The sequence below is a fragment of the Contarinia nasturtii genome, unplaced genomic scaffold (assembly GCF_009176525.2).
Source record: "Contarinia nasturtii isolate CC-2019 unplaced genomic scaffold, AAFC_CNas_1.1 Cnas_scaffold_1240, whole genome shotgun sequence".
NCBI classification, from domain to species: Eukaryota; Metazoa; Arthropoda; class Insecta; order Diptera; family Cecidomyiidae; genus Contarinia; species Contarinia nasturtii.
In genome coordinates, this window is record NW_022198581.1 from 3,543,925 (window position 1) to 3,568,552 (window position 24,628).

The window sequence follows — 24,628 nt, forward strand, 5'->3', positions numbered from 1 at the left end:
TCAGATTTGTTCCAAAACCAATCTCGCCGATTCAAAAGGATTGTCTTGCATTTGATCGGTTGTTTAATTAAAATATGATTTTTTGAATGATTCACACAAAATCGGAGCGAATAAAATTGTAGAGGTGATTTTATCTAAAATTCGTAGCGACGATGATGATGACGATGATGATGATGGAAATCATGAGTCATTTCTTTCAGACAAAGTCTCATCTGTTTGGCGATATTCAATTCCTTTTTCCATAAAAAACAATCTCCTAAGCACACAATTTGCTGTCATACGTTGCATATTGTACATACACATATTTGAAACCGATTTCAAGCATCCTATTGCCGATGCAAAGAACGCGCCGTACAACAACGTTATGTCTGTGTATGCATCGATGTGTGCGTAACGGTGCGTATGTGTATGTATATGGCATCGTGTTTTGTGAGTGAGGGAGAATTGTATTGTGCCTTTGTGTGCACACGTACAAAATATTTTTGGGTCGTTTTCGAACCAATTCTTTGGTCTTCTGTTTTTTTTTATTGTATTCGTGTGCGTGTGTTTCGCTGTGCATGTATGCGATATGTGAGGTGAAATGTTATAACGACGACTAGTAATGACAATAACAAAACCGAAGCGAACGGTATTCGCCATATTTTCTGTATGAATGAAGAATTTGGAAGTTAAATACAACAACAAAAACCGATTCGATTTTTATTTGGCATCGTGTTCATGTGTGCTGATGTAATAGTGTGTGCAGTGATGTGTGTGCGTGCATGTTTCGAATGGTTTTATGCTGTGCCTCTGTAAACCATTCTCAGTTTAATTCCGTGTTTGAACTTAACTCACTGGCACCATTCAATGTGTTTCACTGCTTTCTCTCGGTGTGTGTGTGTGTATACCAAATTGTATGCGTGTGTATTGTTTGAGACAACGACGACAACAGAAACATAAAAATCTACATGTACACATTGACTCTTATATGTGTAATATCTCTCCATACATGAACGCTCTTTCGCTTTCGCGCTGGCTCTTTCATCTTTTTTACCTTCTACATTTTTCAAAAAAAAATTGTTTTTTGTTCCTCTTGTACGGTTCGTGTCGCATGTAAAGAGAATGTTTGGTGCTTTGTATCGTGTTTATTTGTGGTAGAAATCCACGGGAATAAAAACTAAATGCAATCTATATTTTTGTGTGTCGCGAGTTTCGTGTATTTTACCGTGTAACAAATGAAAATCATTTTTTTATGTTTTACATTTGTACGAATTTCGGACAAATTCGACCGTCTTTTTTTAGCTCAAACAAGTAAAAGAATAGTTTGCTCTTGTGAATGAAAAAGCAAATAGTGTGCGAGTTTTAAAGTGAATTTTATGAGACCGAAAATGTGAATATCTATATAAGATGCGAGAGAGTAAACAACGGCCATCGACAAAACTAATTGAATGAAATATTTTCGAGAAACGAACAAAAGAGGAAGAGAGAGAGAGACAAAAATGAAACGAAGCAATTGATTAAATTTGTTTGGCTCTTGTGGAAGCAATGAAATAAAAATGTTTTAGTTTTTCGAAATCAAAAATCGAACGATTTCAGGATGTGAAATTTTTACATGAATTGAAAAATGTTTTCAGTGCATTCGAAAAATTGAAATGAACATAATCAAAAGGGAGAATAAACTTCATCCAAAAATCGACAATCAAATCGAAACGAGGAAAATATTATAATACAGTGCAAATGCCCGAGCAAATGATTTCGAGATAAAAAAAAAATAATAATAATTTTTGGTGTAAGTGTGTGATATTATTTTCACGTCGGAAAAAAAGGGAAAAAAATAACTTACACCACACAAAAGTCCAAGCAAAATAACAACAACAACAATAATATAACGAAATATAACCGACCAAGTGAAGTTGATATTTCGAAACAAAAACAGATCTGAACAGAACCCACAAGATCTTGATAAATTTTTTCTGATTTGCGGTTCAATTTCGCAATCCAAAGAAGAAATAGTGAGCTACAACAAAATAGACGGTGATTTGAGAAAGAACGAAAAACCGAGATAGAGAGCTGCGTATCACATACATACCATAATTATTATGCATAAAGATGAATAACGCGATAAAAGAGGAAAGAATCAAAAAATAATCTTCATCACAACAACATAGAGTGAGTGTCATAATTTTATTAAGTTAATGCGTTTTGCGTTTTTGTCTTTCAGCATTTTCAATTATTTACACACACACACTCTCTCTCTCTTTCTCTGTCTACCTCTTTCGGCATGAATTTCTCATTGTCATTTATAAAATTGAGAAAAAGTTTGTTCATATCATTTTGAGCAAAAAGTAAAAAACCATACATACGTTGCCGTATGAGGAAGAGAGAGATTTATTCTAGAGATAGAGACGGTGTGAATGAGTTTCGATTTATGTTGTGTGCATGATGATGACTGTATGTATAATGTATATTCGATGCAAGTAAAACACATAACCAGTGAGTAAGCATAGTAGACAAAATATTCATAATAGTCACAGGGAAAATGAAAATTGATTTTAAGTGATAAATATTCATAAAAAGGCGAATGTGACAAGGAATACGAAAGGGACGACATACATTTTAAATGACAAATTTTTCCCTTCGCCTTCGCCTTTTTCAACTTTGGTTAAAGCCTTACCCAAATAGAGTAAATGACATTGTGCGACTAAAAGATACAAGATCGGTAGCCCCCGATTCATAAACATACAATGCTCACGCACAGCAACAGTCGCAGCAATAGAAAGAGCAACAGAAGCAGCAGCAGCAGCCGTAACAACCATTGAGCAATCGACAGTGGGAAAAATCTAAATTGTAAACAAAAGGCTGCCGAAAATAGACGAGATACACATACATATAGACAATAAATATAAGATGAAACGCGACGTTAAAATTATAAGATGAAAAAATGGCAGCAATTACATTTGAATTGAATTCATGACATACGCATGGCGTAATTTTGAAAAATTTAAATTACTGTTCGCTTGTTTGCCCCATCATTACTGTGTACATTCACCATTTCGTTCTGGTATTCAACTCGGTCATAACATGTCTCTCGTTTTAATATATATTTTTTTCTTTTCGTTTTCAATTTTTTCCCTTCTGTCTTGTTTTATTTTAAGTCCAAAAATTATGGCCGAAAAAAAATAGACGACAAAAAAAAACACACACACACACAAACACTTACTTATTGAGAGAAAGAGAAAAAATTCAAGTAATTATACCGTCGACGACATTCATTAGTTAGCGATCAAAAACATGAAATTTCTTGTTTGGTTCATTGAGAAACGCCTAATCCAAATCAGATGGCATGCTTTGCTTGGCTATTAATTTTTAATCGGATTATCAGAAGGGGAAAAAGTAATTCGTGGATGAACAAAACGAATGTCGTTAAACAACCAACATACACACCAAACCGAAATGAAAAATAAAAAATAAATGTAACAACAGCCATTTGAGTGGATAAAACAGCAAATGCAAACGCCGAAACGTGCTAATCATTTCGAAGCCGCGGTGCCAAGCCTCAAGCCAAGCCAAAATGACTAAAATTAGGCAAACGCGAAAAATAAATACCAACAGCAACAACAACATAAATAACAACAGCAAACAACAATAAGACCGCACAAAACGAAACAAGCCATCAATTGAAAAGTCAAACGAAAAGTTGAGTTTGCCATTTGCCATTTGCCACCATGGTACAGCCAACATACAACACACTTATATGTGTACAACATACACCAATTTATTTTTATAAAAATGCATTTGAATAAAAATTAATGCATTCAGTCACACACAAGTGCGTGTGTTGAGTTGTTTGGCTTGTTGGTTAGTTGGGTTGGTGCGTTTACCATCGTGCAATGCGTCGAATATGAAATAGCGAGTGCCATTCAAAAATTGTAATGTAGCATCGCGCCGATTGTGTGACGATTTTCATGTTTTCCTTTTTTTGCTTCTAAATACAGATTCCGAATGGCACAGAGCGGAAATTGAACAGTTCATTTGTTGTTATTTTTCAACTTCTTCTTCTTGTTGTTTCCTTTTTCATTTTCTTCTCTCTGTAATTTTAGCAACAAGACGAAACAAGCATATGCCGCACATGCAATCGCCACAATATTATATCGGCGATATTAAACGAACCGAGAGACCTTAAGAATAAATATATATGGAACATAAAATGCTTCAATTATGAGCGCAATTTTTTGGTGTATACGATGTGCAAGTGCATACTTGACGACGATGTCGACAACAATTGGCGTGCATGTGACAAATGAACTCTTTTAGCCCAACCATTTCAACCCATCAAATTCAATTCACTATATTTATAAGTTCTAAGTTAAGTAAATTGCTCTATTCCAAATCGATCCCGGTAAACAATCAAAAATGTTCATACATAATTGTTTTTCTCTTTTTCGTCCCCTCCGTCAATTGTTCGCCCTCCGTCGTCATCGTCGTCGCCGTCGTTATTTCCAACAAACGTTAAACAATACACATTCATACATCAATTTACGTTTGCCATCCGCTTTGCTTCGTTTCACTCACAATCAGATCAATTGGTCGTACAACGGCTCGTTGATATATCGTTAATCGCATTTTTAATTAAGTCCATCATCCAATTGAATATCCATAATTGTGTTATTGATGAAAATAGTGGAATGTGAAGTATTTGTCCGCCACAGATACACATTGACACTTATGGCCAATTGCATATAGGATTTGTTGACGGTGGTCGAACGGTTCTTGTCGTCATCGTTGCCATCACCTCTATCGTCGCATTTTCTCGCTCACATTCTCATTGAGCGCAAAATCAATCACTAAATTGCTGAAAATCAGCCACTCAAAAGGTGTGTATGTATGCACATGTGTGTGTCTCTCTCTCTCTCTCTCTCGTATGTATATGCATACCGTTTGTAAACGTTTGAGTGTAGTGCAAGAGCAAAAGAGACTCGAACGAATGCTCCAATATATGTGATGATAATGGATTTTGTGTTTTAACGAGTAAGTGTTTGGGGCGGCGGTGATGAGCTTACGATGTGTTGTGGGGAACTTTGCAATGCAGTGTCGAATATGACGAAGCACCTTTTTACGTACATTTTGAATCCAATTTGGAAATCCATTCACGATTAACATGGGTTGAATATATTTATATGTATACATATTGGTTGGCCAGATACAGCCAAAAAAAAAACTCTTAAAATACCCTACCGACCATCCATTTTGAACTCTTGTTTTTCTGATGTCTTTTTATTCAACGATGGAACAGCCATCCAATCATTACAATCGACCATCACAAGTGATAACAACAAACATTAACGATTTTCCATTTTTCGGGTGACGAAATATTTGGTTTATTGTGTGTGATTAAGGTGTCATTTGAATGAAAAGCTTCATACATTATGTTTGTTTGTATTTGTACACGAGTATTGGGTAAAATTTGAATGTTATTGCAATGGTAGAGACAGTAGACAAATGTTGATTCCAAATTGCTCAGTTTACAGCAATAAAACCCTCCAGACGATGGCTCAATAGTTTGAATTCGCTCTATCCCCATTATTTCTCTCGTATTTGAATTTGTGAATTTTGCGTTTTCCGCAAAATCCCGAATGCAATACCATTTGAACTCTGTCTTTTGCTCTCACACACATATCGCTTGCCGACGATTGCTCGCCCTTTCTCATTCTCAATGTATAAATATAAATATATGTGTAAATATTTGCGTGCTATTGGTAGTTTGTTTACTTAAGCAAACACAGCGAGACCGCGCGCAACATTATATATATCACATTCTCGTGTTTTCGACTCCTGTAAATCGATGTTCTTTACCATACTTACCCTCTCTCACACACTCGCATCTCTCTCTCTCTCGCTCGCTCTCTTTCTCTTTTATTAATCATAACACGCAAGCTGCTTGCATTTTGCGATGTGATAATGAGAAAGAGAGAGCGAGCGAGAGAATGCAGAGCATTAAAATCAAACAACGGCGTACACACACTCATACACACATAGTAGCAAAGAAAGAGAGAAATACCATAAGAGTTTGTCGGTTACTTGTTTATAATCATAGCATCTCAAGTCAGGTGTGAACCTGAACGTGTATTTAAATGGATATTTCATACGTAAATACACGACAATACGTAGCTTGAATTCAAGTTGACATACAAAATCTATTAATGTCTTACATTCGTTAAATCATAGTGTTTATTTCGCCATAAATATATATGTTGAGCTCTTATTTTTAATTACGTTCACTGTTTTTTTTTTCTGTCGTGCTGTTTATATGCGGCTGCTGCTACTTACACCGCTATCGTTGTCGTTGTTTTTGTTGTTATTTCCATTGCTGTTATTATTACGATTATTATTATTCAACTGGGCTCTTTGTATTTTATTTTATGACATTCGGTATGGCATTAGGCTGTTGGTATAACGATGGTTTCGTATCTCTCTCTGTGTGTATCATATTCAGAAGCACATACACTGCACAGCACAATTTTGCACTGGTTCATGAATCATGATGAATTGGTTAGCTGGAATGCTGGTGGCTCTTCAAACGTTCGCCATCTAGTTGTTATGCATTCATAAGAGCCCATTTTAGATGGTATATGTATTAAAAATAGAAACAGTTTGATTGAGTTCCATTTCGATGCCGCTCATATCATCAAATAATAAAAATTCACATTCACATCTCGATCCATTCAGGCCCGGTACGTCCATTCGTCTATCTAGCCATTCATCCATCTATCCGGCCATTGATACAGATCGAGACTCTGATGTAAGATTGTGTCGGCTTTTATTGTACCAAAGAGAGTGAGACAAATGCAAACATTTAAGCACTCAAAGCACTCAAGCATTGAGCCATTTATCGAGTGATATAGTTTTGGTTATTATTTAGCCTGTGGCTGTATCATCGTTTCATTTTGATCTCTTTCACTCTATATATCTCCTTCTCCCTGCCACTACCTCTTTCTCTCACTCTCGATCTCCGTTGCTCTTTAAATGTGTGTCTGTGATAGTGGTTCAGGAGCTGTATGGTGTTAGAGTTATTGGCCCGTTGCTCATAGTATGGTTAATGCGTTGCATCTAGTTGCCGCCAATGTACACACACCATTCAATTTAATAAACCATCGAAATGTATACACACACACACACCACTCTCTGCATATATTTATATATCGCAATACGATAGATATACCTGCGAGCAATGTAAGCACTTTGCGTTCACTCATTTGCATCTGGTTTGATGGGGTTTGCTTTTGCTTTCTTTTCTGCTTTGCTGTCGATAACAGTGTTAATTCGACGGTTCTATGCTGCTATTTTTTATACTTTCCTTATTTCTCTTCGCCTCGAAGACAAGGCTCAAAAAGGCAAGAGCGCGAATGCTAGATAGAGAGAGAGAGAGAGAGAGAAGGAGGGAGAGGGAAAGGGAGAGAGTAAGTGAATAAGTAAGTTGGGCGTTCGATTTTCCATGCATTGACTATGAAATTTTCATGAAAATCCTTATCGTACAACTGGCGACAGCACAACGATGAACATTGAGCACACACAAATAGCCAGTCGAGCAGCAATAATAGCACCCACCACCAACGGTTTAAATCGCGCGAAATTGTTGGGAACAAGAGAGTGTGTTTAAGCCTCCACTCAAAACTCACCTCATGAATGTCGCATTTTATATGAAAAATATAATATAATAATCGGTATAATGTCTTTCAAGCGTATTCTATATCGCTGCAAATAAACCAGGACTATATGAGGCTAAAATATGTAAGCAAAACGGCAAAAAAACGAAACGCAAAATGAAATTACAAAGAGAAATGAAGAAGAAGAAGAGAAGAAAAAATAATACAATAACAACACACGACAGAATATATTTCACACCAGAATAAAAATATTGATTTAAATTTAATATAATTAAGGTTTGTGTTCTATGAACTGTGACATATTCGTTAAGCATGACATTATACATGCATAGCATAAAGCCCCGTGCACACACACACACACACACACACACACACACCAAGTGTGTGTGTGTTTAAGTGTGTATTTATAGGAGAGTGAGAGGAAAACCCATGCTGTTTTGTGCTTAACAAAACACGCTTCTGTATGAATATCCGAATATAATATGAAACACTGATCGCACTCCAGTGTTTTTCCTCGCCTTTGATGAACAATAGGCATACAAACAACATGTAAATACGAATCATGCATTTTAGAGCATATCGAAAGAGCCAACAGTGTGCTACGTATAAATCTTCGTCGTCGCAGTCACACAATGTGCTCAAAAAGCATCCAGTACCAGTGCGACAACAGTTACAACATATTTTTCTACTTCTTATGCTTCTTCATCTGTGCAATGAATTCTCTTTTTCTCTCTTTGTGTCTATTACTACTACTACCACCAATACGATGAACTACTATTTCTTTTTGTGTTACGTTTTTTTTTTCATCTCGTTCTTCTCTTTCAGTTTAACGTTTGTTTAATGTGTGTATGCGGAGTTTTTTTTGTCTACATTATTCCCATTTACCTCCTAAAAACCTAAATGAATGCTGCTTTTTGTAATATATGTGCAAAGTAATGAAGCGTACAATCACATACACTCACATGCAGTGACTCTGCATTCGGTATTCGGTGAATTTGGTGTATTCGGCATATCGTCACATACTAGGATATTTTATGGGGTTATTTTTGTACCCGGTACAAACACATGTTTAACGATACACCTTAAATAGTGAAAAAAAAATCTTTCATTTCATCCAACCAAAAGAGAGAAGAAAAAAAAATTGTACACAACAAAAATAACAAGCAAATACGCAACACACAAAAAAAGCTGAATAAGAGTAATAATAATAATGGCGCACATTTTCTCTCTTTTTTCGTCTGTTTGTGTGTGTATGCTTATTATCATTATGTTGATTATTGCATGGATCGCGCGCGAGCACTACATTGTGTTACTATTATTACTAATTTTCAGGATGGATATATATTCGTGGTATAAACTCATTCTCCGTCTGGCACACGAGTTTTTTTTTCCTTTCATTCTTTCCTCTCTTTTACTAAATACCTTTTGTTTTGCACTCTTTCTGTTGTTCGAGTTTCGAGCTCGCAAGAATTACGACTTTCACAAATCTATACAAATCTACCTTCGGCACAATTCATTTGAAGGTGTGTAACACAAACTCACACACGAAACGAAAGGCGGCAAAATATAAATAAAATGTATTGAAAATTATCCGTAATCGACACTTACCGATTCACTCTTTTGCGAATCAAATCACACACACACACACACACACACACACATTTATATACATATATATTCGTGGTGTACAGTGTATAAAAATATGCTTTTCAGATGGGTTCACATCGTGAAATAATGCCTTTTTCATTATACCGAAAGAAATAAAAAAAATCGTGTATAATGGAAATTATATTGTGTGTATGTTTACATCGTATTAAAATCGGGAAAGTGAGAGAGGAATGAGAAAATCGAGAAACACGAAAATTGCGTAAATAGATACAATACCGACGGCAGCCTTTTCGGCATATAAACATACAGAATACTGAAGAAAAATAAATTTCAGTTCACATCAGCAACAATTCTTCAAGTCCAAAAAATAAAAAAATAAAAAAAAACCGTACACAATATTCTTTGCACGTTATTGTAATCTAATGGCGTGTAATATGAAAAATTTTACGCTCTACAACAAATCGACGAAGAAAAAAAAATGCGCTCGATTTTCTGCACGATGCCACGCTCATATTCGATCTCACTTGCTTTAAAGCATTTGTTGTTGTCTTGTTTCACTCGTCGCATCCACAAAACGTGCGGATCGCGTACGTCAAAGGGAAAAGGGCGCACAATATCATTTCAACATTCATATAATGAATAATGCTGGAAAGATAGATATAGTCAAGTGTATCGAACCAACGAAAAAAAAAAACCAAACACACAAAATATGTATAAGCATGCAGTGTGGTGTGCAAAGGAGATGAAAAAAAAAACTCATTGCCAATAAAACCAATCGATTGGCAAAAATTTCATAAAATGCTCATCAGATCTATTTAATTTATGTGCACCGTGTACCATATAATACACACACTCCAGCCCCAACACCATGTCGAAACACGAGAATTGGTTGAGTTCATGAAATTGAGATTTTTATTTTGTTAAACGATATGTTTATAGTGTTTATTCGGCTGGTGAGTCAGAGATTTTGCCAATAAATAGAAAACTAGAGACCGTGGAAAATATGTGTCACGATTCGTTGTTGTTTTTTTTTTTAATCATCTCGTGCCTTTGCTCTTTCTCGCTCGCAAAACATTTTCGTCAATTGTCGTTGGGGAATTTAGATCGAATCGTCAATCATTGCGCTACTTCAATCTTTTACATCTTCAATCTCCATATCACGTCTTTTAATCGATTGCTTAATAATTTATTGCGTTGAGAATCGAAACGAGCAGCGGGGAAAAAAAAGAAGGAAAATTTTGCAAGAAAAGTTTTTAAATCTACTTTAAAAGAATTTCTCGATTGGATAAGATATGGTGAAATAAGAATCTAGAATGGATTTGCATTTCCAACATGAATTTTTTTTATTCATGTGGATATATACATACCTAGGTAATTTATATGGATGGTGTCGTGAGTTAGCGGCTAGACTCCATTTTGGGGCGGCACACCGTGAAAAAAAAAACATGTTTTGTCATGCTAAATCTATAGGAACTCCCGCTGGATTTTGTCAAGAGAAAAAAAAAGAAAAATCAACAACGATATTGAAGTGACGATGCGAACATAAGACGATTCAAATGGTTGGTTTGAATCAAAACGAAAAAAAAATAAGAAGAAAAAATGCGACCAAATTTCATTTTGGGTAATATTCCGTTGGGCGAAAAAAATGTGTGTGCGTGATTGTATTCGCAGCAATTGCAAACGAGCGCTCGCATAAATTGCTTATTAAAATATTCATTCAATTAAAAAGTCTTCAAAGCATGAATGGATGTGTTTAGGCACAGTCGTTCGCCGCTTATGTTGTCGAACAAAGGCTTTCTCAATAATGAGGTTTTTTTTATATTATGGCTGCTGCTGTGCCGCTCAGGTGAATATAAGTGTGTATGGAAGCGGTTGATCGAAAAGATCCCTTTTGTTCGGGCCGAGATATATTGTGAATTAACCGTTTCAAACGCACATTATGCTCGCCTAATTAGATTGGCACACATTTTTCTATGTGTTGCGTTCACCAAAGTGGCCATCTTCATTGATTATAATTACCCTTCGAAAAATGATTACCTGAATCGAATTATAGTGTGGTCGGTTGGGCAACACTTACTTGTCACACATTCACTCACTCTTTTCATACACGCATTTACTATTGAAATAGAGGGGACAATAATGAAGATTCATGTGATTGTGTACATAAGATTCGAGCAGGTGTTGATTTATTTTTATATCTTTGGTCTTCGAAAAATCCGTCCGTTTGAGTATTTTTTGTCTCGATTAAATGTTTATGCTAAGATCAAAAGTATTCACGTAGTTAATTTCTTTTCTTTTTGAAAATTCATTTGTTTGCTTTTTTCTGTGGTTTTGTTGCAGGAACAATCAACGTTTACAAAGCAGCAGCAACAGGAGCAGCGGAGGCGGTGAACAGCACCTGAAACAGATATTGAAGTGCTACAGCTTAGATGATATGAAAATGAAATATGTGTATCATCGACCGTTAAAAAAATAACCACAACCACGATTTATAAATGCGCTCAAAATAGAGGGAAAAATATAATAACATTTGCATATTCATCATACGTCGAATAAGAGAAGAACATTTTATCTCATCGTTATTCGTTCGTACATTAAACATTTACATATATGTGTTCGGCGTTCTGATAAAAATCGAAGAAACCCATTTCAAAAGTGGTTCGATTTAAATTTTGTAAACAGAATTTTTATTTTTCTCTTGTACACCTCAACCTCAACGAAGAAGAAAAAAAAACATTCATAAAATACGACGATTCAATCGATCTCAAATTTATATTCGTATAAAAATCGACATTTCCACCATAGTGAAGCATAAACACATACATAGTTGTACGCTCGCGCAAATCGCAGGATTGAATTTCAGTGCGGTCTGAATGGGTCAGAGTCAAAGTACATGCATTTTTAATCAGAACAAATAACCAGAATAACAAAAAAAAAACACATACAAACCGAGCGATAGATACAATTTTTTGTTTCCTTTTTTTAACCTTTTAAATATTCTCGGTTGTTTTCTATCAATCTAATATATCAATTGTGTCAACCCATTTTTTGTTGTTTAAAAAAAGTCGCATACATAACACATAACGCATATTTCAAACGATCGAAAAATAATATACGCCAAGCGCATATGTTATTCATGCGGTTCGAATTCAACGAGATAATCGATAATAAAATCGAAAATCGCTCAGCGTGTGAGGAGCATCGACCGATCGCATTACGATAAAATAATCCACACGAGAAAAAAAAGAGAGAAAACAAATGTTTTTATCTTTTTTGAACCCGAAAATAAAATACATTCAACAAAAATATTATTCATAATTTTCGGTTGGAAACGCGCGCGCATTTTTCTGCGGCTGTCACCAATCGTCAAAACATCGGGAAAAATATACACGAAAATTAACGTAGAAAAACAGAGATAAAACAAAAAAGAAAAAAAAAACGTCAAACGATTCACAGAGGAGAGACAAAGAAGCAACACAACAGCAACAACACCCAATTTGTTCGGAATTTTCGTTTAATTTTTTTTGGGTTGTTGTATGTTTTAATACCGCGTATTTGAGTGAGAAGAAACTTTGATGAAAAGGCCAAATCACGAACGCAAACATCGACCGAAACAACAGCCACATGCCGTTTTGCTCATTATTTTAATGTCATCTATATGTAAATTACCGAAGAAAGTCATAGACATCATCGCAGCCGGAAACTTAGCCACGGCAATTTTATCAACGTTGCTGCTTCACCTCCAGAACATTTACCGTACAACCGATACACGACAACGACTACATCATTACAACCAGTACAATAACAACCAAAACCAAAATATCAACAGCAACCGAAATAGCAACAGCCACAGCCAATACGCACAAATTCAGCAATCGTCTCCGTCGCATGAACGAATAGTCGTTAAACCAAATCTCTTAGCCACTAATTTAGTTAATACTTTAATGATATCTCTGTACATTACGCTATTTGTATCACTGTCGATATATCCAGTTTCCGTTGTTGCTGTCAGTAAGTATAAACGTGTCCATCTATTTCATTTAAAATCCATCCATATCGCCGGTTTGTTCGTGCACGAATTGCCGTGCACAGCATTCACTTGACGAATGGAATATAAATATAAACATAAAATAAATTCAGGCAAGGAGGCACCCATAGTCTATCATCTATCTCTAGTTGACGGTGCATGAGCTCGAACACTCATATTCTCTCTTGTTTCATGCAAGCGAACGAGAGACTCATCAATAGATGCGCGACATGTAAATTGTCTTTTGAAAGTTTTATCGTTCCGTTTTGGGCGAACAAATAAGCGCAAGCGAGCGAGCAAGTTGGGCGCTGGATCAGTGTTCATTGAAGCATGTGACGCATTGCGAAACTTTAAAATGACTTTTGCATTCGTCATCTACTAGATGATTATTGCCAATTGAAAACCCCAAACGGTTATTTACGAGACAATGTCAACCGCCTTCTTCGCATTTCATTTTTATTTTTTTTTATTTTTATTTTTTCGTTTGGTTGGCCCGAAAAGTTTCCGCTTGTGGTTTTCCATTGAAATTCTTCGGAAATTGTTCGCTCATCAAAATCGAACAAACCTCAAATCTCAAGTGACTCACGCTTATTGTTTTCTTTTTATTTTCTTTCATTGTGTTCGACTTGGTGATGATGATGATGATGATGATTTTGTCGTGCAGCGCCCAAATATGATACGGCATACGCATGTGAGGAAAAAACGTTGACAATCGGATGTGAGCCGGGCTATGTGATCAATTTGATTCGTGCAAATTATGGCCGATTTTCAATAACAATTTGCAATGATCAAGGCAATGTCGACTGGAGTGTCAATTGCATGTCGGCTAAAAGCTTGCGTGTACTGTACGCAAAATGTTCACACAAGCAAAATTGCAGTATATTAGCCAGCACAAACACATTTGGCGATCCATGTCCCGGCACACATAAATACTTAGAAGCTCATTATCAATGTGTATCAGGTAAGCGTCGACCCGCTTTTTTTGTGTATTATTTATTCTTTCGCTCTCATTCTCGGCTGAATGATGAATAATTTGTCGCATTTGATTAGGGTTGTTTTATGTGTGTATGAGCTAAATTGCGGTTTCATTTATTTTTCTCTCTTTCTCTCTCTCTCTCTCTCTCATTCACAATTGTTCTAGCGGCACAAGCCACATCAACAACAGCTCGGCCAAGCCCAGCGTGGCTGATAACATCACAACCAAGCGTTTGGGGCACATCAACCATACGCTATCCAACGACAGCCCGTATACGTGACTTGGATTCATTGTCTACAGTTGACAGTATTGTAAATAGGTGAGCGATTTTTCCCTGTCACTCTTACCATTTTGACATTTTTTTTTTCGCCCGTTCTTGTTTGCTTGAATAATAGCAAAATGAAACGAAACTGAATAAAACACAAACAAATCAATCTTTTTTCTTTCGCTTTCTTCATTTACAGAAATAATTTTAATGTTAGCAACAAGTCCAATAGTGATAACGAGTATATTAGTAATAGCAAACCAAGTAGTAATTCAAATGATTCGGTATCGAATCGACCTAAATCTGTGACAAAATCGAAAGTAAGCGGCACACAAAATGCCAACCATGAAACATTCAATGCATCATCGACTACCAATCGAAATAATGAAAATGCATCGGTTGCGGCAGTCACCAAGTCAATATATAGCAATCAAAATTCAGCAATAAATCTTAGCGGCAACAATGCAGTGTCATCGTCAACATTTTCAGCGCCACCCAAAACAATCCATTCGGAAAACGGCAATGAAGATGAAGACAGCGATAGAGCTAATGATGATCGAAATGAAGATGGCAATTCGCAACAAGACTTTGCTAATACCGGAAAAACAGCCGGTGCACAGTCAATGAACACAATTAACAATAATAATGTTTACGGCGATGACACAAGTGGTCTTTATTGTGGTTCGACCACAGCACGGAATCTCTTTTGGAATTATACCCGAGTGGGTGAAATCAATGTACAACCATGTCCGCCCGGTTCCACCGGCATTGCCAAATGGCGATGCTCTGGCACACTTTTACCAACAAAATCACAAAAATTACCGTCGTTGGTGCGTAATCAAATGGCCGACGACATCAATGACAATCATATGGATGATGATCCATTGTATGCAAGCAACACAGAACGTGGATATATGTGGCAACCAAATACACCAGATCTCACACAGTGCCGAAGTTTATGGCTGAATAGCCTCGAAGTTCGTGTAAATCAACGGGATTCAGCTTTGGTCAGCATCGCAAATGATTTATCACAGGTAAATTTCTCATCCGGCAACACCATAAAAACCGTTTTCAATTTTCTTTTGACATCTAATCGATAATTTTAATTTACACAAAATGAGGTTGTTGTAGTTGTTGTTGTTGAAACATATTCATTTCTCTTACAGGTTACTAATAGCAAAACGTTGTACGGTGGCGATATGCTCGTAACAACGAAAATCATTCAATCGTTATGCGAAAAAATGACCTATGACATTGAGACATTTTCCGATCAACGTCAACGTGAATCGGTCGTATTGGAGCTTCTGAACAGTGTCGTAAAAACGGGAAGCAATTTGCTCGATGAAACCCAGCAATATTCGTGGATGGACTTAAGCTTTGAAGATCAAATGCGAGTTGCTACATCGCTATTAACCGGATTAGAAGATAATGCCTTTTTACTTGCCGATACAATAGCGGCCGAACGAAGTGTGGTGCAAAAGGTCAAGAATATTCGTAAGTCGATTCAATTAATTCTTTTTTTCACTTTGTCAGTCCATTTAATAATAATAATAATAATAATAATAATGTATATTGAGGAAAATTGAACAATGTCATTTAAACGGATAATGAAACTGTATGCGCTTTTTTGTGTGCTTTGCTTTCCTTTCCTTTTCACAGTTTTATCTGTTCGAGTCCTTGAAACACGTAATATTGTGAGCAATCAAGTATTTCCTGACAAAACAATTGAGCAAGAGACAAATAGTGAAGATAGCATTGAATTACCACGAGGAGCTTTACTTGAGAATAGCGAAGGTGGATTAGTGCGCATCGTATTTGTGGCATTCGATCGGCTTGAATCGATTCTTCGGCCACTTGATTCAGCCACAAACGAACCAAAATCCTATGACAGTGTCAGCAATGATGAAACAATAGGTAATGCCATTTTATTCGACCACATTAATTACCTCTCTTATCATTTGAAATGTGATGAATGAATTTTGAAAATTTAATTTATTTTCGTTTGTTGTTTGATTTCAGGACCGTCCGAATATGCTCCGGTCGCAAAAGAGAATGTGAATACAACACAAACGCAGCAATCTCGTGTTCGAATTCTCAATAGCAAAGTGATATCGGCCAGTTTGGGCAAAGGGCGACACATCCAATTATCTCAACCGATTCGATTGATATTGAAACATTTGCAAACCGACAACGTTACAAATCCAACATGTGTATTCTGGAATTATATTGATCAGTATGAAACATTTTTTTATTTACTATTTTAATTCGAATGCAATTCGAATTTGAATCCATTTTCGAACATATTAAATAATTTTTGGTGAATGTTTTTGTTTTTCTTCTCTTCCGGGTTTTGTTTAAATTTCATTTGTTGATACACAGTGCATGGTCGGAGGATGGATGTCACATTGATCAAACAAATCGAACGCACACAATTTGTATGTGCAATCATTTGACGAATTTTGCCATATTGATGGATGTTATCGATGATACGGCGCAATTTATTCAACAAATTGGACTTTTCGATGAAAATATGCGCATTCTAATCTCAATCAGCATTGCCATATGTATTGTATTTGTAGTAATAGCCCTGTTAACACTAAAGTTTTTTAATGGCATTTTTATTAAGGTAAGAACACAAAATCGACAACAAAATGGACAAGATACATTACAAACAAATTCAATACAATTAAGTAGTAATAATATTGACACACAACATCAAGTGTACCATAATCATCATCATAATAATTGCAATAGTGATGTTGGTGTCGCCGAAAATGCACACACATGTCAATCAATGCGTGGTCGTCCAATGCATAATACTAATAATGAAAATCCACAAAATGTTTTAACGATGCCAAACAATGATTGTACGATTAGCGCAGTAAATAGCTTAAGCGAACGAATTCCATTGCAAAATTATCAGCATTTTCATCATCATTATCATCATCATTTTCATTTGCCACCGATGCCACCACAGCATGGCAATGCTCACAATCATTTTGTATTCAATTCGAATGTATTCAATGCAAATACCGTTAATTCGGCCAATGTTAACAATAGTTTAGGCATTAAAATCGCCGATAATGCCGTCAATGATGGAAACACTGATGACAATAATTTAATAATGAATTTGCGTAAAGGTGGCGATGCCAGCGGTGGTGATGGTTGCGAAATGAATTTGAATGCAACGGACAATGATGACAATACGATCGGTGGCCGTATGACCGTCGCCAACACAACCATCACCACCACCACCACCACTACCACCAACAATGCCACCAATGAGAACTTTTCCATGACAAGAATGGGCAATCCAAACAATTTCATTGCTCGTGGTCACTTACAAGGTCATCTGCATTCGCACTATCCACGATACTCTCAACAAATCGTCTAGGGACACACATACAATAACAACTGCAATAATATTGTGCAAAGCTTTTTTTTAATTCACACACGAATGTTTTATTCTTTTTATTTAGAAAAACAATTATTTTTTTTTTAATATCTTACAAAGACTTTTTTTTAGATGAATCCAATTATACAATTTTATTTTATTTAATTCAATGCGCATAAGTGTTAGACGAATAGAAAACCATTGTGATAGTTTTAATGTTTAGGGTGTCATCATTAATTTCATGTACAAATATCGATTATTTGTAAGTATGATTTCATGCGTATAAGAAAATCTAGATTCGAAAAAATTGATTGAAAGCGATTCGAAAAATTGATTCAATTACAAAATTTTGCCAAAATTTCATTTCGAAAACATCTCTGGACACATCCTTTGATCATCTTCTTTTAAGAAAAATCCAAAATGACACAGAAATCATACTTAACACACAACTGAGAATGAAAAAAAAATCGCTCAGTTTTTATCGCTTGTTTTTTAATTGTAAAAAAAGCCATGTAAAATCTATACAATACACACACTCACACCAATTCTCTGTTTAGTTTGCAATTTCCATTTTTCTGCAATAAATACAATAACCGGATTATTATCGGAAGAATAAAAGCGGCATCAAACACACTCATTTATAAAAAAACGAAAAAAATAAGAAATACACAATTTTTTTATATTTTTCATAATCGAATAAAACGAAAACAGAATAAATATTGACATTTATTATTTTCATTTTTGATTATCTCGCTCATTATTTTTGTGTTCGTTCAATTTCATTCTTGTAATTGTAATTATCACTATTGTATTTTTTTTAAGTGACAAGGATGTGTAAAGAGTAACAAATCTGTAGCGAAATTGTAGAATCATTGTTTTGGATATCAGATCAAATCAAGTCATATTTTGTGGTTGAAGACGACATCAAATTCTATTCAATTTGTGTGTTGTCTTCAGTTTATTTGAGATTTTTTTTTTTCATTTCATTCTTTCAAACCATTTTCGGACAACAAATACGACCAAATTAATCAAATTGAACATTTTTCCAAATTGACATGTTTTATTTTCGAATTTGTATACACAAAAAAACCAACAATTTTTTTTTGTTTCATTGAATTTTGGCATTTGTTTCTGATATACTAAAACTGAAATCATCTTTTTTTTCATTCTTTCTTTCTCTTCTCTCTTATTTCTCTGTTACAATTTTTTAGTCAAATCGAACGACAATTTATAAAAATCTATACATCTGTCTATTGGTAACTGAAGTGCTCATTTGGTTGGGTAACGTTCAAAATGAATCGAACATGTTGTGCGGTTTTACAACAGCCTTTTTACATTGTGCATTCCTATGCACAATCAGTTGGAGTTTCTTAGAAGGTAAGTGTGTCGCTCTTCAATTGTTTGTTTTTTTTTAATCGTTCTTCAATATGCACTTGCTTGTCTTCCTCGCTCGTTTGTTTGCGCTGCTTTTCTGTTCTTTTTTATAACTGAATGACAAAGATTTTTGTTAAATTTAATGAATTTATGCTTATGCGTGTTTTTGCACCATATAAATTAAAATAAAATCGAGAGAGAAACAACAACAACAATGACAATAAATCCGTGTGAAGGCGAGAACACGAAAACCATTTGAAACAATTCAATGACATATGACAAAAAAAAAACAATCATTTCAGGCTTACAATCGTACATTGTCCTTACCACCGAGGAGATTTTGCTAGATGTGGAAAGTTCGTCGCGTGTTATTTCATATTATCTAATCACGTATGGGCTTTCGTTTACCATAGTCGCTATATCGCTAGGTATTGATCCAAGCGCTTATACGATTAAAGCCGATGCATGCGTTTGGATGGAACAAAGCTATCTCTTTTATATTACATTCGTAATGCCATGCTGCGTTTATATTCTGGTAATGACCATCTACATATACACTTTTTTTTAATTTTATTTTAGTTTTATTTTTGGATCTACATACCATTCCAGCCAGTAAATCGCCCTTTATCAAGAATCTAATCAAATATGTCCCTCTCTATTTTTTGCTCGTTTTATTCCTCTATAATAGGCTAATTTTGCGTACATTATAATATCGGTATTTGTTTTATGTAAAAAACATAAAACTGCATTGAAAAACAAGGAGCAAACACGATTAGCCAACATTCGGTGTGTACAATTTTTTCGTTAATTTTTAATCGATCTACCTGTGAATGCAAGATAATTTTTAAAAACAAATTACTAATTACACGTTTAATCAATTTTTTTTTTTGGCGAAATCACAGATTCCAATTGCATGGTTCATTTATTTTTCAACTCATTTTCGTCGCGTGCTGGATCTGTGCCTATTTGTATATGGTCAATTTGCATCGGCTATACGATTCAATTGGCACATTATCAACGTATTACTACAGTGGCGCACAGGCAAATATCACATTCTACGGCTATGGATTTGTAGTTTTGAATATTATACAAGGCGCTTTCATTATGTGCTATCACTGTCTACAAAATGAACGAGTAAGTATTCGTTTGTATGTCTGCGTATTCACAAAGGCACCAAACACATAGACTGAACATCGAAATAAAAAAAAATCTTATTAAATTTCCTAGATTCGTCGTGAATATCAGAAATATGTGAAAAATTCATGGCTGCCACAATGCTTGCAGTGTGCTGTCATTACGAATGAAGATCAACCGACTGCCAGTCCAGCGAATAATGCATTGAGCGCAAATGTATTACTTCCAGCATCGAATACATCAACAAAAAAGAAAAATGGTCCCGATGCAGCCGATGTTACCGGAACATTCCTAACCGTATCACCATCACATCATCCGCATGGTCAAACTAGCACACTGATGCGTCATCATCAAATGCAACGTCACAATGCGATGCCACCGTATTCGGGTACATTACGTGAACATCGAAGTGGTGCCATGTCACCAGCCGGTTCATCCAAATATGCCGGTGGCCACAAGTATGGCCAATATGATTTTCAAAATCCCGAACTCATTTATCCGCATTCAGCTAACTCACAACAGTTTCATCAGCTACACGGTATGTGTAATGTTGTAATCGACATAATCGATTAATCTTATTGCTCGATTTTATGTAATAATTCCCTTTCTAATTTTATTTTTTTTGTTTCGTTTCGTTTCTCTTTAGATGATCATGCAAAAATGATGTACTATGATCGTAAGATGGGCAATAGTAGTAAAACATTGAAGTCACAAGGTTCAAGCTCAACACAACAAATGCTTTCATCGCCAATGAAACATGATTACTCGTATTGGACGGGAACCGCCGATCCAACCAGTTACCAATTGAATAAATTGTCGCGTCATCAAATTGTCGACGATTCAATATGCGGTGGTGGTGGCAGTGCTGAAATGATGCATGCTCAAGGCCAAAATTATCCATCGTATCGAAAGAAAATGATGCAATACCAACAATCATCAGCCAATGCACATTCACCATCACATCCAAATATGCGTGGCACATTCGGATCGAATGGCGATTTCAATGGGCGTGATATGAACAATCGTAATTCATGGTTAAATACAAATCCAAATGCACGGCATATTAGTCGACAGCAACAAATGAACGCTGCTTCGGTGGCTGGAACAGCTGCTGCTGTCGAATGTAATAATATGCCGCCACAAAATTATAATAGCTATGCTGATGAAGAGCCGGTTTATGAGGAAATTTTAAGCACAAGAACAAATGAAAACTGTGATGGCAGTGAATTAAATGATTATCTACATTCACCAACCAGAGATAGCGACAATTTATTGCAAAACATTCGAGTAGCCCATACGAATAGCAGCCATAAAATGGATGCAATTACGGCACAGCAACAACAGCCGCCTCACAGCAGGTATATTAAGAATTCATGTCATTGAATTGATAGAGCACAATGTGCAATAAAAAACACACACACAATCATTTATTTAAATTTTTCGATGGTTTTTTTCTATTGACAGGTCTGTGCAGTCACAGCAAGAACCAAAGCATCCGCCACAAATTGGCCGCAATATATCTGCAATGTTGAATGAAAATAACACTGTTACGTGTTACTTGGAACCACTACCCAATTCGTAATTTAACACAAAATAGAAATGCTAAACAAACAGAGATATGGCGACGGTGAATGCAGAAGAAGAAGTGGAACAAATGCGTTTCATCAAATCGGTTTGAATCGGTGAAACATTGGGATTTTATTCACATTCATTTTGTATGTTGTTTAATAGAGAGAAGAAGAGAAATAAAATTATCATTCCTACATGAGTTCACAAACGGACTATCTCACGTAATCATATGGCATACACGACTTTCAAGAAGAAGTACACAAATCAATTCTTAAACACATAGTACACACTCACATAAGCAAACAAAAAATTTATGAATTAAATGATTAGTCAAAAATGAAATACACAAAATTGTGAAGTAAAATAACAAAAAAAATTAAAACAATGCAAACATTTAGATTAATGATCCTATGTTCCACTATAGAATTTTATTTAAGTGTAATATTTTGTAATAATTATCATTGGAGGCAATTTTATGTAATTAAACCATTTTTAAGGTCGAAAGTTAAAAAGAAAATATGAAAGAAAGAGTAAAACGAAACACTCGATACCATTCGATGTTAGGATAGAAGATGATAAAATCGAAAGAATTGTGAGATATAGAATGCAGCGGAGATGACAAACTGATAAACAATCATATATGTTTATATTAAATATATATATATATATAAATGTAAAAATAGAAGATAAAATAAATAAATCGCAGATACCCAAAAATTCGTCAGAAAACTAAACCCCTTTTACCAATTGCAACTTTGAAGTATGTCTTTATTTGGCAAAATTATCAACTATTCTTTTTTTTCAGTTCGAACTTTTTCCCCATTGAAAGTGCTGCAAACGCAGTGTGTTAATTGGCTTTAAGAGTTGATTATTTTCGTTTCGCAAAACTGACTTGTTTTTGTTTTAACATTTGGCTATTGTCTATATTTTACCATTTCAACCAAAAACCATAATTCCTATTTTCAATGTTAGTTGATGGTGTCCGAATGTCTAAGAAAAACCCGTTCCAATAGAAAAATGTTTTGGAATAAAAATGTCAATCATAATGTTAGTGACAGAATGGAAGAGAAAGAGACACGCATACAGATCGGTGTGTTGAAGAACAAAACCAATTTAAATATTAAAAAAATAGTCGATATCGTTCCTGTGTAGAAATGTTGAAAAATAAATGTAAAATTCCCCTTGGTTTCGCTCAATGTGTCCTGTTGTACACTTAGACAGTCGTTTTTTTCGAATCTACATAATTAAACATTTAAGTGTATTTTATTGCGATTTATCGCATGGATGAATGAGTGAGATAGCCATTGTGGCAAGAGAGCAATATTCTTTGGCTTACATTAACACCGCGCAATCAATAAATATAATTTTCACGAGAAAAGAAGCAACCAAACGAACACCATTTCTTATCGAAACTGTCACTTTTCACATTAATCATGTGTGTGAAATTTACAAAACAAAAAAACATGTTAAAATACAAAATGAAATAAATGGATTTGATTAAAACGTACTTTTTCCATGTTTTCTCTCAACCATTTTTCTTAAATATCATCGCATATGATTCATAATTTGGAACATGTGCATGTTATTCGGTAAGTAGCAATAATTGGACAAATTATGCATTCGAATTAATCATGGTTTTTATGCAAATAAAAGTTTACAAATTCGTGATAAATTGAGTTTATTTCAGACCAATGTGAATGAGTTTTTCGAACGGTTTATTATCAGTGAGCGACAGAATTTAATTGTTAATATTGAATTTTTGCTGCATCATAGAGTTTACGGTTGTCTATTCGTCACATGTTAGTTAGGACCAATAAAGAAGGCCCAATATCATCTTCAATTTTTTATGAGAATCACACTGTGATATGAAATTGAAGTATATTCCAAACAATCATCGATCAGATCCACTCCTACAGCACCACCTGGATCTATGGCCATCAGCGTCGAATGCATATCGCACATCTTCGTTCCGTTCATTATGTCTTCTTATTTCGTCGATTCCGTTATTTAAGTCTTAAATTGAACAAAATATTTAAAAGTTTTTAACAAATTTTTACATTTTCACGTAAATCTACAGATTTGTCAAATTTAAAGTAAAAAAAATATTATTAATTACATTACTTACATTAATTTGTTTTAACGAATGTTCGTAAATCTAATGATGTTCTCCGAGAAAGTATATCTTTTGAATTGTAACTTGAAGCACATTGAACTGTCAAATATAGTGTTACCACTTCAATCGTTGACGGCAACACAATATCAAGTCCTTACAAAATTCCGCGCGACCTTTTTAACGGATACAATACATTAATAAGAGCAAAAATCAGAAAACCAAATAAAGAAATCAGTTTTGCTGAAGATGAAAATATTCAGTTGGATTTTGCATATAAATTAATTCATGTAATAATTCATAATAATTGGAAACCCGATTGAAGTGTTCAGCGGGTTTCTGTCTTTAATCTTAAGGGTGCTCTTTATTCAATTTTTCATTTTTTTTTTTTAATTATACTAAAGAACCAATATCACCTTCGATTTTTCATGACAATTACAATTCTAATTTAAACTAGTTATCACTAGACGAAAGGTGCACATTTTTGTTCAGGAAAATTTATGACTATTTATTTGCAGTTCGATGACC

General features: G+C 35.0%; 1 protein-coding gene and 1 long non-coding RNA gene across 2 annotated transcripts; one reads left to right on the top strand and one right to left on the bottom strand.

The window, feature by feature from the left end:
* Nucleotides 1-818: 818 nt before the first annotated feature.
* Nucleotides 819-23,497, top strand: LOC116345197 (latrophilin Cirl). The gene is made up of 16 exons (XM_031774377.1): nt 819-2,148; nt 11,592-13,262; nt 13,943-14,239; nt 14,420-14,573; nt 14,719-15,553; nt 15,686-16,013; nt 16,179-16,433; nt 16,539-16,752; nt 16,899-17,145; nt 19,125-19,290; nt 19,590-19,822; nt 19,976-20,073; nt 20,190-20,421; nt 20,515-20,959; nt 21,068-21,779; nt 21,886-23,497. Exons 2-16 carry the CDS (start codon nt 12,827-12,829, stop codon nt 22,001-22,003), a joined length of 4,770 nt encoding a protein of 1,589 aa, XP_031630237.1. The 5' UTR covers nt 819-2,148; nt 11,592-12,826; the 3' UTR covers nt 22,004-23,497.
* Nucleotides 23,498-23,643: 146 nt separating this feature from the next.
* LOC116345202 lies at nt 23,644-24,207 on the bottom strand. Its single transcript, XR_004201488.1, has 2 exons — nt 24,116-24,207; nt 23,644-24,003 (listed from the first exon to the last, which is right to left on the bottom strand). It is a non-coding gene; the product is annotated as an uncharacterized LOC116345202 (long non-coding RNA).
* Nucleotides 24,208-24,628: the final 421 nt, after the last annotated feature.